The sequence below is a fragment of the Suillus fuscotomentosus genome (genome assembly GCF_016647785.1).
Source record: "Suillus fuscotomentosus strain FC203 chromosome Unknown F5891scaffold_54, whole genome shotgun sequence".
NCBI lineage: Eukaryota > Fungi > Basidiomycota > Agaricomycetes > Boletales > Suillaceae > Suillus > Suillus fuscotomentosus.
Genome location: NW_024539566.1, coordinates 287,751 through 303,569, shown reverse-complemented (window position 1 = coordinate 303,569; position 15,819 = coordinate 287,751). Strand labels below are relative to the sequence as shown.

The 15,819-nt window shown below is 47.7% G+C and overlaps 3 protein-coding genes across 3 annotated transcripts; 1 reads left to right on the top strand and 2 right to left on the bottom strand.

Moving 5' to 3' along the window:
• Positions 1-1,462: 1,462 nt before the first annotated feature.
• F5891DRAFT_1053376 (uncharacterized protein) lies at positions 1,463-3,325 on the bottom strand (the record flags this gene model as incomplete). The annotated part of the gene is made up of 16 exons (XM_041362570.1): positions 3,303-3,325; positions 3,121-3,267; positions 2,968-3,066; positions 2,894-2,903; positions 2,819-2,838; positions 2,628-2,760; positions 2,543-2,571; positions 2,458-2,485; positions 2,380-2,412; positions 2,263-2,336; positions 2,238-2,241; positions 2,052-2,204; positions 1,878-1,997; positions 1,787-1,824; positions 1,700-1,734; positions 1,463-1,647 (listed from the first exon to the last, which is right to left on the bottom strand). Exons 3-16 carry the CDS (start codon positions 3,001-3,003, stop codon positions 1,464-1,466), a joined length of 897 nt encoding a protein of 298 aa, XP_041222162.1. The 5' UTR covers positions 3,004-3,066; positions 3,121-3,267; positions 3,303-3,325.
• A 5,767-nt stretch (positions 3,326-9,092) lies between these two features.
• Positions 9,093-11,537, bottom strand: F5891DRAFT_1175154 (uncharacterized protein; the record flags this gene model as incomplete). The annotated part of the gene is made up of 9 exons (XM_041365700.1): positions 9,093-9,293; positions 9,353-9,534; positions 9,594-9,773; positions 9,833-9,982; positions 10,032-10,382; positions 10,448-10,744; positions 10,810-11,021; positions 11,065-11,262; positions 11,411-11,537. 9 exons carry the CDS (start codon positions 11,535-11,537, stop codon positions 9,212-9,214), a joined length of 1,779 nt encoding a protein of 592 aa, XP_041222161.1. The 3' UTR covers positions 9,093-9,211.
• Positions 11,538-12,312: 775 nt separating this feature from the next.
• Positions 12,313-15,491, top strand: F5891DRAFT_1150479 (uncharacterized protein). The gene is made up of 4 exons (XM_041365124.1): positions 12,313-12,996; positions 13,055-13,363; positions 13,549-15,079; positions 15,129-15,491. Exons 1-4 carry the CDS (start codon positions 12,325-12,327, stop codon positions 15,482-15,484), a joined length of 2,868 nt encoding a protein of 955 aa, XP_041222160.1. The 5' UTR covers positions 12,313-12,324; the 3' UTR covers positions 15,485-15,491.
• The last annotated feature ends 328 nt before the right edge of the window (positions 15,492-15,819 follow it).

Genomic DNA, 15,819 nt, shown 5'->3' with positions numbered 1-15,819 from the left:
ACACGTTCAAGCGGCTCCTGCAGGAGATCGCCACGCACCCTTTCATCCTTGTCTGAAGATCATATTTGCGCACAGGTCTACGCTGCAATACACCATGCCTGCAGGTCTGGCATTGAAATTTTATGACCAACTTAAACGGCTGAGAACTCCTAATTTCGCGGACTGCAGACTTGCATTTCATTCTGTGTCACAGAAGGCGTGGTCTAACCCAGGGTCCATCACATATCGAATCAAGACAGACGGACTGTAACATGATCAGCCTGCCGCCCACGCATAACCGTTACACCAAAAGGTGAAATACTGAAAGCTAACTTGAAGCTTTCAGTATCAGCGACAGTATATGTACTGATTATGAGAACTCAGGTAAGCCAGCGTGCTTACACGGACTTCACTACCTGCTTGTTACCACTCAAGATGTCCTTATTCACACATACCGAGAGGTTGTAGTCATCCAACGATACCGCTACTGCCTGCCGGGTATACCAGTAGTTGTTCGAGTCCTGAGCGGTATGATTCATATTAATATAGACATGGTAAGTCATGGCAACGTTTTGTCCTAATACTCACGAGTCCTCACTCCGAGTCCTGACCATATCATACCGGCCTCGGTCACTGCTACGCCTAGCGAGTATTGTATTGATATACGCACCTGTGAAGTTGGTCGCACCTGCCAAAGGTGCCAACTTGAAATTGGTGCGTATCTCTGCTGTAGCTCCCGGATACTTCCAAGAAGGACGTTATACAAGAACAAGAGGAAAATTTTGAGGGAAGGGTGGAGCGACAGGAGGAGCAAAAGTCTGAAGCTGAAGAGGAAGAGATGATGGAAGAGGTGGAGAGGAGGGCGCAAAGGGTGAAGGAGGAAGGAGATGCATGGAGGGAGTGTGTCGTATTATACCAACCCGGACACCGAACGAGTTCTATAATATGTAGTATGTGAACCATTCAACCAACACCGAGCCCAGCTTTCGTGTCAGTTACGCAATGATTCAGAGTCACAGCTGAATCCAAGGCTGCTTTCATTATCCACACTAGTAGTGCCGACAAGCTACACGGTCATCTTCTGGGGTTGGCGAATTCTTTTCCGCAATTAGTATTTGGTACGGTTCTGGCAGCATGTTAAGGCGGATCAACGCGTAGATTTGTGTGCGCCTCGATATCAACAGCGGTGATTTCCGATCATACCTGCGCTCCCAGTGCGGATGCAGAAGTTACTAAAACGTCAACGGGCCATGATGTCATCAGAACCTAGCTAGGGGGAAGAACGCATCAATCTCCACGTCACCAAACACATCTGATCGTAAAATACTTATATCCGATTGTACATGAACATACAACGTCATCCTGGATCAATCAATCTATCCTCCATTGAACGAGATATGTAGGGTGCGATTATTCGAGCGGTTAGTAGGATTGCGACATGCGTGCGTGCGATATTGATGTTGTAGACGGTGAGGTATGATCGATCATGCATTACTTTCGGCATGTAAGACAGTCATTGGTATCATTTGTGATACGCGCTGAGTGCGAGGAAGGGATATATATGAGGTGAATAAATAGTCGTGTTCTTCATCTTGACCTGTATCCATCAGATCCCTTAGATCAAAAAGAACCCGCGAAGCCAAAACACCATGCAAGACACCTTGAAACCTGGTTCAGAAAATTTGTCAGTTATCTCTGGTTACAATGTACAGTCACTTACACATCTATGATTCCATCCTTCTCCTGCGATGAGGCCTGTACCAGGAATTCATATATTACCCTGGCGTGGTGCATGGAAACCACGTACCGGTAATGCAAAAGAAACTATGTTTATAATCGAAATTGCTTGAAACACAGTCAAGTGGGACATAGAACGAATCATAAACCGGATGACGTACCAAGAAGCGACAGTGCATATAGCAAACTTCCCTTCAACAAGGTTGACGCCACTCTACTGATTGAGCGTATACCATCAGAGCGTAGTCGTATTGAATGATACATTGTAAGAGTGATCACTACTGAGCACGACTCATCAGTAGAGCTAACTCGAGGCAGCGTTTTGAATTGCTCACTGAGTTCAAACAGTGCTGCGCTAACAAACTTGCCCATTATCAGGTGTTCCATTGTCGCAAGGTCTGAAACCATCGGAATCGATGCGGGCGTACATATGCTTTCGAGTAGAACCGCCAGAAGTATATCGCAAATGACCATGGCGACAACGATAAACTTCAAGCTCGGTTAAATCACCACTTCGAATAGCAAACCGTTCAAAGCGTTTACCCAGTAGCTCGCCAATAAAAATAGCTTCATCTTCCTGCTGTTATGCCATAAGGCAAGTATACGAACGAGAAGCAGACCTGAAACATGAGTATTTTTCTTCGTTGATGCCAACAAACTAACCTTCTGCGGCGGACATGATGAAAAAGAGGGACGCTACGATGTATTAGCTGACGTTGAACTAGTGACCGCGGGACCTACTCGCACTAGCTGGATTTAGTGTCACGCACTATATTGCTTACCATTAGCAACATTGCGTTGAATAAGGTTCACATAAAGTCCATACCGTTTCTGCTGAATATGGGCTAAGAGTGACTGGCAGACCACTATCCCTGAGAACCTTTCCCCCAACAATAAAGTGCAATACTCACGATATATTTCGGTGATGATCCATATTACGGGAGCATATCTAGCTAGGATGAACATGACAGTGACAATGTTCCAGCAGCTCATGTTGCTGAACAGACGGACTTCATGTTCAAAAGTCAAAAAGTAATCGAGTATCTAAAGAAGATAATAAAGTCTCAGCATTACTCGCGAGAAGAATACGTGGTTCACCCACCCAGATCGCAGCCGGCGCAACTTTTTCAATGTTTTGAGCGCAGACTAGAATGAGGGAAGTAAACTAACAACAAACCTCGAAGATACTGTGAACGAAGTACGAGAGTTAGTTCGGAGAACGAAAGAGCAGCAGGCGTCAAGCGCTCATACCTCGACCGTCTGATGAGCAGTGTGCGACAAAACCATATGTAAGGGATACAGTACGTGCGTGGACTGGCTCGCAGACTGGGTGGATATTTATGAGAAGTTCTGATGTTAATATGTGAGTTCTAGATCCAAAGAGTAAGTGTGCGAGCTTCGCACTTGAAGGAGTCTTCTTCCATCAGAAGTGCCATCAATGCCGTGCGGGAGAATCTTCCAAGCACAGCGTTTAAAGACCGTAATGAACCGTGCAAGCACAGTATATATATATCGATGATTATCAAGAGTTGAGCTTAATCGAGCACTGAGTACAGCTGAGCTGTAACCTTGGCGCTCGGCTCGGGTGATGGATGACTTGTGATATCTAGTCGTGCCTTACTATCATGATCGAATCCCGACTGATTTGGAAGTCCGAGCGGTGTTTACTACTTTGCATACTTATCCTTCCGACGCCACTACGCTACCTGGCTAGGGTGTGACATGGGTGGACGTTACCCGGATATCCACCCGGGTACCACCCGCGGACGGAACGTGGGCCGGATGGTACGGATGGTGGGTAGGGTGGATGGTTCCATCCGCACGGGTACGGGTCGGAGGGCTTGCTAAACGGGTGTATCCGCAGGTATCCGCGGGTAGTCAGTACTCCAAATAGCAAATATTTTCGGCCAAGTCAAGCTCACTCCGAACTCCCATCCGACGTCAAAATCTGTCGAAATCAAACTCGCGGAGGTATGGATAGGTATACGCATCTCACCAGATCAATATTTGTTATCAGAGCTATCAAAATGTGATATTATTACTTCTGAGTTTTCAATGTTTAAAACTTGATGTGCAAAATGACCTGGTCCGATTCCATTCCTCGTCCTTAATCAGACTTGTCTCAATGGTGAGGAAGCATTTTATTTCACCAGCGGGTACATCCTCGGCACCCGGGTCACCAGCTATGGATCCACCCCATCGTAAACGACCAGCGTCCGCCGTCTCCGATATCAATTCCTGTTCTACAGTCTCCCAAAAAGAAGCGACGAGCCAAAGCGGAAAAATCTGACCTTGATATTTGGGACGAGAACGACAATGACATCATTGGTATTTCCTTGCGTAATCTTAATATTAAATGTATCAAAGCGCAGGTTACTGTTGGATCGTGGTTAACGTTCAACATGCCTTTTATGCCTGATCGCAGTGTCGCCACGAATATCATGCGGTAGAAAAAGAAACAGGCAGGTTGTTATCATCAAAATCGACTGTGATTGATATTGTGTAGTCTACCCAATACCTACTTTGTATCTACAATTCATAATGTGTCACCCGCGGGTGACCCGTACCATCTGCGGATCCATCCGTGGATCCACCCGCACCCGCGGTACTCTCACCCGTACGGGTGCGGGTAGGCCTCTGAAGTTCCATCTACCCGCGGATTGGGTACGGGTGCCACCCGGGTCCACCCATGTCACACCCTATACCAGGCTTGAATCAACTTTTTACGCTAAGGTCTCGCGGTGATTAGGCAAGCGGAGTCCCCCAGCTCCATGCTCGGGGGACTCGTTGAATTTTATTGCGAAACCGAGAGACGAAGTACTGTACATGATAGCACAGAGTGTAGAAGACGCGGGTCTCGAGGAAAAAACGTGCTCAAGTGAGCAATAGAAAAGCTCTGGTGGGAGAAAGGATGAAAGTGAGAGCCGGATGTGCGAAGGAGAAGCGCGAAAGAGAAGATGTGAGCGACGGAGGCGCGAAGGACATGCTAAAGGGCCTATTTTTTTTTTTTTTTTAATATGCGGTGTTGTCTTTTGCTTTCTGGTCTTGGTGCCGTTTTCTTATTTGAAGAAGCAGATCCTTGTCCTGAATGACACGCGAGATGTCTCATGTCATTTGTGTGGTCCGTGCGGACCCGTGTAACAGTGCGTTCAGCAAGAATGCATGTTGGCGTATATATTTTTTGAATTCGTCCGATGACCACCGCCCTGCAGCTTGAATAAGATCAGGCGTCATACCTGCTATAGCCAGTGCAGTGGCTCCTCCTGCTCTCATCGAGTGACCCGACATGGCCGAGCCACAATATTGGCGCAGACGCCGAAGAAACCAAGAGCGTGTGGGAATCGAACCAGCGCTTGTCAACCACAGCGCTGGGCGAGAGGGAAAAGACCCGTCTCTGAATGCGAAGTAACGACGTAACACCGGCAGTGGGTCGTTGTCGAGAACGGAATCCGATAACAAGAGGATGGTGCTCCCAGTCCCCAAGCCATCGTTCTTCTGATAAGGTAGCGTGTAGGAGATGCTTCTTGCCGTGATGGAGAGAGTGTGTCGGAGAGGGACTTTTCTGTAAGATTGATGCTTCACTGCATCAGGCCAAGTGAGTTCTCCCAGTCGTTGCAGAGTCAGAAACCCAGTGAAAAGCAGAGCTAAGAACAGACTATTGTCGTGCTCTAACTCTAAACCGAGCTTCCTTTGGACCTGCTGCAAGTCGTCGATACTCAAAGGTAATTTCCTTTGTACCGGTTTTGACAAACGGCGTTTGCAGCCACGAAGTGTCCGTACGACTAGCGATGAACGTCGAGCCGCACGGACGTCAGGATACGTGTCTTCGAGTCGACTCGAGATTCCTGAAAGGTAAGAGTCGACGGAGCGTGGTTCGATGTGATGCGATAACCAAACCACGTAAAAAGATAGTGTATCAATCGTTGGATCGATTGGCAGGTGATGCAGTCGACAGAAGGTGATGTATGAGTTCAGATGCGAGTTGTACACAGATGCTGTTGTTGAGTCAATAGCGAAACCAAGTGCTACTGAGCGCTCATACAAGAGGCGCTCAGGTGTCCAAGCTTCCCTCAGAGGTTGCCTGGACGATGAAGATACATTCATCATTTTTTCGCTGCCCCCAGCGCATCTCGAGGGGGTTCGAAATCGAAGAAGCTCGCGGCAGGAGCTATCTCCAATACACGTTCGTTCTGGAATCGCGAAAGTGCGTCGGCTACCCTGTTCTCCGAACCAGGGATGAATTCGACACGCAGGTCTACTTGATACTCCAGCAGGACGTCCACTGCCGCTAGAATGATGGAGTTATAAGGGGGATGAGCACGAAGTGAGTTAAACATTGCTACTGTGTTGGAATTGTCGGTGTAAATGAGCATCCTAGGTGGGCTTTCCATCATGTTCGGTATGGCATGAATGGCCGAACACACTGCGAGGGCCTCGAAGAAGAAGATGGTGTCTTTGGGAGCTTCAATGGGCAATGGCGACTGACCGGCGAAGTTCTCGTGAGGAAACCATAGACCCATTCCTAATCCTGATGCGTCCGTGTAGACTACTACCACGTCCTCAGACAGTGGGTTAAAGTCCAAGGCTTTGTAGAATAGTAGCCCGGGCAGCTTCTCCATATGATCTGCCATCCAGTTCAATTCGAAGATGATGCCATTGTTGACATGTAGACGAGCGTGTGGTTGGTCTTTCCCTCGTATCTTCTCGTAGATAGCTGAGAGTCCAGGCTTGAGTAATGGAAAGACGTTAAAACTCCATTCACACCACCCCGCGAGTTGTTGATACTCGCGAAGTGTCCACCGAAAGTTCCTTCCGCCGAATTGACGCAAGTGCATCACCAGCTCGTCTTTCTTGTGTGAAGGTAAGGTAGCCGACATGGCATTAGGGTCGACTTCGAAGCCTATGACTGTCAGAGGACAACCAAAGACTTGCTTTGGACGATCATGAGGGACACCAAGTTCGTCCCAGAGACGTAGTAGTCGAGTTTGCTTTTCCGGGTAGAAACATTCATAGGGTTCATAGTATAACGTTTTCCCCGCGAGTTCGAATGAAAAAGAGTCGTCCATATATAACTTGAGTGCCTCAATTAACGCGTGATGGATAGTGATCCAAGCGACCAGGGACATGAAAGAGATCCAAACTTTGGGGGATCCTCTTCCTCCAAAGTTGTTATTACGGTCTACATGGCGTTGTCCTCGTACCGTTAGCACCTGCTTGGTCTGCCACAGCGGATGCATTGGTAACCTACGAAAAGCTTGCGAGACGTCCGATTTGAATAGAACTAGTTGTTCATGAGGGTGCTGTTGCCGAAACTGAAGCAGCGACGCTCCCAGCGAATGTAAACCATCGAGCTTAGTTCCTTTGATGGCATCTGAATCGATCATGGAGTTGAGCGAGAATTCACCAGCAGTGTGGTCCACGACGAGACGTAGCTTATCAGAATTAGGTTTGGGAACAGTATGCATCGGCACACTATACATTCCAGGAAGTAGTTCCGTTCCGAAACTTTCAGATACTCGTCCCAGTCTTATTTCTTCTTCAAGCTGCTCATCAATGAATCTTTGTTGCTCTTCAGTCTTCGTGCAAGTGCGCATAGAGTTATCGTTAACGGAAGGGTAGGCTTCATCCGAAGCGTCGGCCCATGGCCAGAATCCTTCTCGAAGCGCTCGGCACACCGAAAGAACAAAGGGCTGATTAGGGTGGTTTTTCAACAGGCATTGAAACCGATCAACGTTGATTGGTGTTATTATCTTGAAGAGTTCTGGGTGAGCCGCGACCGTGTGGGCAGCATCACTATCTGCTAAATAAGCGGGCGCAGTTGGTACAGGGTCCGCATACTCTGTAGACCGAGCAGTTGGGCTGAACGAGGCGTCTAAGGGGGACCAAACCAAACCTCGACGAAAACGCGGACGTTTGAGATATGCCTCATGTTGATTTTGACTTGGTTTGATCTTCGTTATGCTTTGATCTGACATGACGGCGTCCACACAACCGGCCGTCCTGTTCAATGTTGCAGATATGGGCGTAGCGACAAGTGGCAGCGCTGCGGGTGCATTCGCCACTATTCCATTTGCGACATGGTTCTCTTTTGACGAGAAGATCTCGTCCTGCTCCCGTGGCTTTGTTAGATTCTCCCGAGTCATTGTGTAACCTTCCTCCGGCGGAGAAATGGGAGCTGTAGATGTCTTTGAAGCATTCAAAGTCGGACAACTCATACCTTCGAGTGTTTCCGACTCTAAATCTGACTGATTTGTCATATCGGAGGACGCGTCCATGGTAACTCTCCAATTGTTGGTCGAACTGCTCGTTGATGTGCTCGGAGTAGGCGTTAAGTTCAGCCTGTCTGAACGGGAAAGCGAATTTGAGGGCTCGTGCAGCCCTGTTCCATGCCGCGTTCCATTGGCCTTGTGTAGTGATCTTCTTCGTGGCCGTCTCTGATACTCCATAGGTGAGCTCAATGTCCCCAATGGTCTCCTTGTGCTTGTCAACGGCTCGTGAAGTGGTGATGATGGTGTGGATGGCGTCGAGATTGATGCTTCGTCCTGCAACAATGTCCGCCCATCCTGACTCGTGAAATTCTGGGCTGCGTTCATGGTACATGAGTTTGAGCTTAGCTTGTTTCTGATCCTGTGCCCAGTTCTGTAAGATGCGGATGGTGAGTTTGAGATTGGGTGATAATGGTTTGGCGGGTTCTTCGAGGACTGATGGCTTAAGTTCAAGACAGGTAAAGTCGAGCTTTGCTCGTTTTCGAGCAGGTTCTCCTGGCTCAATGCTAACATCCCGACTCCTAATCTCTGCTGGAGACTCCTTTTCAAACCACGAGTTCGACGTTGGTTCAACCGAACGTTCTCTAGCGGCTCCGGCTCCTGCTCCTCTGTAGTTGGCTTGGTCTTGCTCCGACTCCCATTCGTCGAGCATTCCGAGGTAGATAGCCGCAACCGTAATGGGATTTTCACCTGATCCAAGGGGTAGACTTTCTTTGATGATTGTGGAGATGACGTAGGAAGCTTCAAACTTTGTGCACTTGCATGCTTTAAACTCTCTGACGACGTCAAGGCACCTCTTCGCCACGTCTTGTTGGGGTAGATGCGCTCCATCAGTGTCGGTCTCAACCAAAGTCCCTCGCATTCCTGGTCCCCTAAGCGAAGATTGTGTTTGCGACGAGTTGGCGGCATTGTTATTTGAGGTACTCGGGTCTGACACATCAGGGAAAACCTCCTTCACGAAATCAAGGTAATTTCAGAGAATTCCTCTGAATTCCGCTGAAATAAAAGTAAACGAGATTATTCAACTCCAGTCGAAATTCCTTTGAATTCCTTTGAAATCCTTTGAATTTGCTGATTGATTATCTTGAATTATCTTGAATTCAAACAATGTGAAGACACACGAACATCAAATATATTAGAATTAAACGAGAATATCACAACCGAAAGACGGCAAAAAGATCAGCAGACTCGAAAAAGCACCAGTATGTACAAATGACTCGGAAGGTTGATTAATCTTCACCCATTGCATCAAGATCAAGGTAATCACAAGCGGCGTCCAATGAACCAGCGGGCTCTGAGCTTTCTACTGCACTAATGTTGAATTAGTTAGAGTACACGACGATAACAAATAGCGCGTGAGCAAGACATACCTGACTGCCTTGTAGAGACGCGCCATCAGTACATGGTACTTCTTTCGACTACCGTTAAAGATGCGTGTGAGAGTCGCTTGGTGAGCGTTGTAAACACTGATGTGGAAGGAGGAATTGAATGATTTGACTTGTGCGCCTGAGGGTGGGTTCCCGCTGCTCCAATCCTTCAATATCGAGTAAATCTGCAGAGAACATTATGTAGTGAGCAAACAGAGTAAACATTATCAAGAGCGGCACCTACAAGCGTTGCAATCAAACACACCATAGCAACAGGTAGCTCGGGCTCGTTGTTTCCATCCAAGACCGAGACAAAATCGTCACAGGACTGGACACCAATTGAGTTCTCACCATCGAAAAAAGATAAACGGATGGAGTCAACCATAGACTCGTCACAAAACGGTTGGTCCCCAAGGACCTTACCCTGGGTGGTGGATAAGAATAAGATAAATGAAGAGATAGATAACGAAAAAATGAACAGACCTTGGCGTCGGTTGGGAAAATATACTTGTGACCCTTGATGAGGTCGTCTACCTCGTCACCGCAGCCTTTCTTGAGTCCAAAACGAGAGACCACAATTTGATGCGCGAGTTTCTTGAGATTAGTACGGAAGGAACTAAGCCGTCCCTCCGGCTTGTGAGGATGTCAGTGATGTCCAGTAACATACAAGAAGTGTACATACCACTCCAGCGAGAGCCACCGCATAATCAAAGTCATGCTTGATCCTCTTTGCTATCGCATATTCCTTATGCTTCCCGGCAGCATTATAAACTGCATCGAGAGCCATCTTGCGCTTCTGAGTGATGTTGGGAAATGCGTTGTCGAAGATAGAGGCTTTCTTGAGTTCAAAGACGGCAGTCTTCAACACCTGCTGAATCCGAGTATTCTGAGCCTTGAGGTTGATCGAGCTATCGGCTGAGTAGACTAGATCTGTGAATATAGGCCATGTAAAGGAGTGTTCAGACAACTCCTTATCGGCGGAGGCTGGCAGTGCCTCGTCTGTTAGCTGCCGCGACTCTGCGAATTTGGGCCTCTAGAAAACAGTATATTCATTAGTAAGACAGAGTGATGGGAGCGTAGTAGAGTAGAACACATCACCTCAATTTCTTGACGTGCTTCTGCTACTTTGCTCCTTTTCTTCTTCTTCTTCTTGCTTGGCTGTGGTTTCGAGTTGGTGAGTGATGAAGGCTCGCGGTAATCATAACTTGCCTTGGAACGTTGACTGTCACTGCGGTCACTGGCAGACTCCGTGTCTTTGTCAGCAAACTGCAACTCTGACTCAGACTCGTCAGAAACCCCGCTAGATGTCATCCGAACACTATTCGACAATGTTTTGCTGGTTTGCGATAGTGCGCTGGCAGATCTAGCTGCACGAGGAGGCATCATGTAGGGAATCTTAAATAAAAGGTGCGTCATTTTTTTCATCATTCTCAACTTTGGGTAGCTAAGTGACGACTCACCTCTTTAATCAGTTCCTTCTGGGAGGGTACTAAGTCCTCATCATCGTCTTCTGGAACCTCCGCATTATCGTCCGATTTGTCGGTGTCATGATCACTCTCTCCGTATTCACTGACAGAGTCGTTATCTTCGATTGACACTGCGACTGACTTTGGCAGCTTGCTGTTTTTCTTATCGCGGCCTTGACTTTGACCATGACCGTTGACTTGATCCGCTGTTGAGTATCTCTCATACTGATCTGTTAAGCAACTACTAACCATTGTCTAACTTTTCTGCAGGTGTCTTTCGCGCTAACTTGGCGGCTGGTACTGATTGTAGCGCAGTTACTGTGGGTGCGCGCTTACGAGTATTGGTCGTTGTCTCATTCTTTCGCGCTAACTTGGCGGCTGGTACTGATTGTAGCGCAGTTACTGTGGGTGCGCGCTTACGAGTATTGGTCGTTGTCTCATTCCAGACTGAAACAAGGTGTGTCAATGACTGCTTTCTCCAATTGCCTGTACTAACTTTTTCGCTCTAAGGCCTTTACTTTGGATGACCGCTGCAGTGGTTCTTGGTGATGACTGTGAGTCCATCGCATTTTTCTTGGCCTATGGATGTACTCACTCTCTTCTGTATTGCCGGTTTTTTTGCCAGTGGAATCTTGACTTGCCACCTGGGCCTTTCTTTGGGCGTTCCGCTTGTGGGCGGCTATATCTGACGGCGTTGAAGACAGATGGGGACTCGGAGGCATACTACTAGTAGTGTTTGCTTCAGCTGAAGTTGGGAAGGGAAAGGTTGAGACGGTTATGAAAACTTATTGGTGGCCACTCTCATTTTCAGGTCTGTTTTTTTACTGTGCTGTGCCAGCGCTAGGGTCGTTGGTTTTTTTTTCATCTAACGTGTGGTTACAGAAATGGCTAAAACAAGCAGAGCGTCTACTAGCAGAATTTCAAGCTGCAACCGTCAACTTGAATGGTGCTCCCTCTCCTCCCCTCTCAGGTTCAGCTCGCCGCATCATCAAAGAAGCTGAGGCACGTGTAGCCCATGCTGATGGACAGAGAGTCCAGGCAGAAGCATGTACTGCCAGGCAACAAATCCAACTCGGTTCACAGTGTGCCACCATCATTTTAGTACGTTTGTTTGTTGCCGTGCTGTCACCGTAATCTAACCTGTTCTGAAATATCAAGTAAATTCGTGTTGTGTGGCCGCGTCTTCGTACCCTTCCATGCTAAGGAAGGGAGCCTGTACCTTTTTGAAACAACCGCGTCTTCGTACCCTTCCATGCTAAGGAAGGGAGCCTATACCTTTTTGAAACAACCGCGTCTTTGGCCGCGTCTTCGTACCCTTCCATGCTAAGGAAGGGAGCCTGTACCTTTTTGAAACCTGTACTGCCAGGCAACAAATCAAACTCGGTTCACAGTGTGTGAATCTTCACACTGGATAGCACGCTGTAAGGTTTGCACCGTCTCTCTACTACCCATCACTACCTACCTACCTACCTACCACCACTACCTACCGCCTGTTTTGTTGCCAACAAAATGATCACTTGCCCAGGTTGCACCAAAAACTTCGAGCACGCTGGATACTCCCATCACCTAGCCAAGACCACGAATCCATCATGCGCAGCCCTATTACAACATTCTGGTCTTTTTCCTCAGTCAGAGCCTGAGGTTGAGAATTCTGACGGTCTTGATGATGGAGATGACAATGTTGATCCTCGTCATCTAACGGAATTTACAGGAGACTATTTTGGCCACTACAACGAACAAGATCTGGAATGGCCAGATGATAATGACGAAGTTGCAGCGGCGGAGCCTCCTTTGGATTCTGATGGCGAGGAAGAGGATCACAATGCAGAGGTTGAGGTTGAGAATGGGTGGGAACGCCCTGCAGATCCTGTACCGCAGGATATCGACGTTGATGTTTTTGAGGAGTCAGATATGTTGCCACAATCACATGCAGCCGAACGACAAGAAGCGGAGAAAGCCCTTGGTCGCCAGCCCACTATTGAGAAATTTCCGCGGCGCCATGCAGGTGCTCCAATACTTAACTCTGGCACTACCGCTTTCGAGTCTTATAACAATGCTCTGCAAGGCGCAGACAATGTTTGGGCTCCCTTCGCATCTCGCATAGACTACGAGGTTGCAAAGTGGGCAAAACTTCGTGGATCGGGCTCAACTGCTTTTTCAGAGCTGCTTGCAGTCGAAGGGGTGAGTCTTCATTTTCTTGGGTCATGAATGGGCCAACTTTTTAACTACGTTTCTATAGCTTCATGATGCCTTAGGTCTTTCGTATCGAAACACCCGTGAACTCAATCAAATCATTGACCGACACTTACCATGCCGACGACCTCGTTTCAAACGTGAAGAAATCATTGTTGCAGACGAAGCATTTGACGTGTACTCGCGTGACGTCATGGAGTGCGTCAAAGCCCTTTATTCAGATCCGGATTTCTCGCAACACCTCAACTACACTCCCGAACGCCATTATGTCGATGCTGACAAAACAATCCGAATGTATCATGATATGCATACAGGAAAGTGGTGGTGGTCCACGCAGGCGAGTCTTTTGAAAAACGTTCTGATTCATATTGAACTTACCACAATATCATTTAGAAAGAACTCGAAGCAGAGAAACCTGGCGCAACAGTCATACCCATCATCCTTTCCTCCGACAAGACGCAGGTCACCATGTTTAGGAACAAATCTGCCTATCCTGTCTATATGACAATAGGCAACATTCTGAAGGAGATCCGTCGAAAGCCATCTCGACGGGCGTGGATTCTCCTGGCCTATCTACCAACCTCAAAACTCGAACATATCACAAACAAGGCTGCGAGGCGCCGAACGGCCACAAATTTATTTCATGCTTGTGTGCGTCACATTCTGGAGCCTCTGAGAGTCCCCGGCAAGGATGGTGTTGCTATGGCTAGTGGGGATGGAGTTGTGCGTCGAGGACATCCGATTGTCGCATGTTATTCCGCCGATTACCCGGAACAGTTGTTGACAACTGGGATAAAATCTGGAGAATGCCCAAAATGCGATGTCCCGCATGAGGAGTTGGGAAGTCCTGATGTTCCTGTCAAGCTGCGAGACCTCGAGGCAATTGTCGCTGCATTGTCGCTCGTTGATGAGGACTATGACTTGTGGAGACAAGCATGCCAGGAGCGCGGCATTAAGCCCATCTACAAACCATTCTGGCTGGATCTCCCGCATGCTAATATATTCCAATCCATCACGCCGGACGTGTTACATCAACTCTACCAGGGTATTGTAAAGCACCTCATCGAGTGGATCAAGGAGGCATATAGCGAAGCCGAAATTGATGCTCGTTGTCGTAGACTTCCCCCAAACCATAATATCCGATTGTTTCTCAAGGGTATCAGTAATCTCTCGCGTGTTAGTGGAACGGAGCACAATCAAATCTGTCGCTTCCTGCTCGGCATTGTCATTGGCATACGGTTGCCTGGAAATCTCAACAATGCTCGCCTTACTCGTGCTGTTCGTGCCATCCTTGATTTCCTGTACCTTGCGCAATACCCTTGTCATACGGACGAAACACTGGCACTTCTCGATGATGCCTTAACACGCTTTCACGACAATAAGGACATCTTCCTTGATCTTGGAATCCGCTCGAATTTCAACCTTCCGAAGCTTCACGGCTTCCGTCACTATGTACATATGATAAAAACGTATGGTACAACTGACAACTACAACACCGAGTACACAGAACGTTTACACATCGACCTCACGAAGGATGCCTATAGGGCTACCAACCATAAAGACGAGTACACTCAAATGACACTCTGGCTCGAAAGACGGGAGAAGATTCTATGGCACGACAACTTTGTCCAATGGCGTCTCGTTGGTGATATTGCCCCGCAAGAAATCATACCTCCAGACATGGATTATCGTCGCGCAATCAAGATGACTAAACACCCGACCATCAAGCGTGTCCAGTTGGACCGCATTGTGCGGGAGTATGGCGCCACATTTTTCACTGAAGCTTTGGCTCGTTACGTCGTCGGGAGAAATCAACCTGGTTTGTCTGCAGCACAACTCGAACGCGAGGCCGCTCACATCATTATTCCCTTTGATACTGTGGCTACGTTCCACAGGATCAAATTCAACTCAATCAATGCTCGGGGGATCCAGGACTCGAGTGTCACCGTGGATTCTGTCCATTGTCAACCATCACAAGAGGACAAGCGAGGGCATATGATCCCCGCGCGTTTTGACACAGTTTTGGTCAACGAAGGGGACGGCGGGACAACAGGCGTGGATGGTGCGTTTTGTATGGTGCATTGAACATGTTAGTCACTAATCTCACTCGATCACTGAAGGTTACCGTGTTGCGCAAGTCCGTGTCGTCTTTACGCTAACAAATCAAGCTTCGAATGTGTTATTCCGCGCTGGACCTGCACAACCACCCACCCACCTTGCCTATGTGGAATGGTTCACTCCATTCCAGCAACCGGAATCACACCATGGGTTGTACAAAGTTGCCCGCTTGATTCGTCATGGAGAACGTCTGGCAAGCATCATTGAGATATCAGATATCTGTAGGAGCATTCATCTTATACCTAATTTCGGCGTAGCGGCACCTCGTGAGTGGACGAGTAGCACTGTTCTGGAGTGCTGTTCCACCTTCTTTGTAAACCCCTTCAGTGACCGACATGCTTATTTAACACTTGTCTGAGCATTACAATGAAATTTGTTGAAATACCTTTGAATACAAATAATTTACCGAATTCTCAGTATTTTCATGCGAGTTTGTGAAATTACCTTGATTTTGTGAAGGAGGTTTTCCCTGATGCATATGTTTTGGAAGTATGACCGAATTTCAACAGCGTTTAAATTCAAGTTCTGACGAAAAATATATAGAGTAGATAGTGCAGAACGTGCACGAGCAGAAGTGCTTTAGGGGACAAGTGTGCGACGTGAAAACGGATCACGTCAGTTAGACACTTAAATATCCAGATGAAAAGGGGCCTGTAAGAATGACGCTGAGTCATGAGGCTTACCAGCATCGTG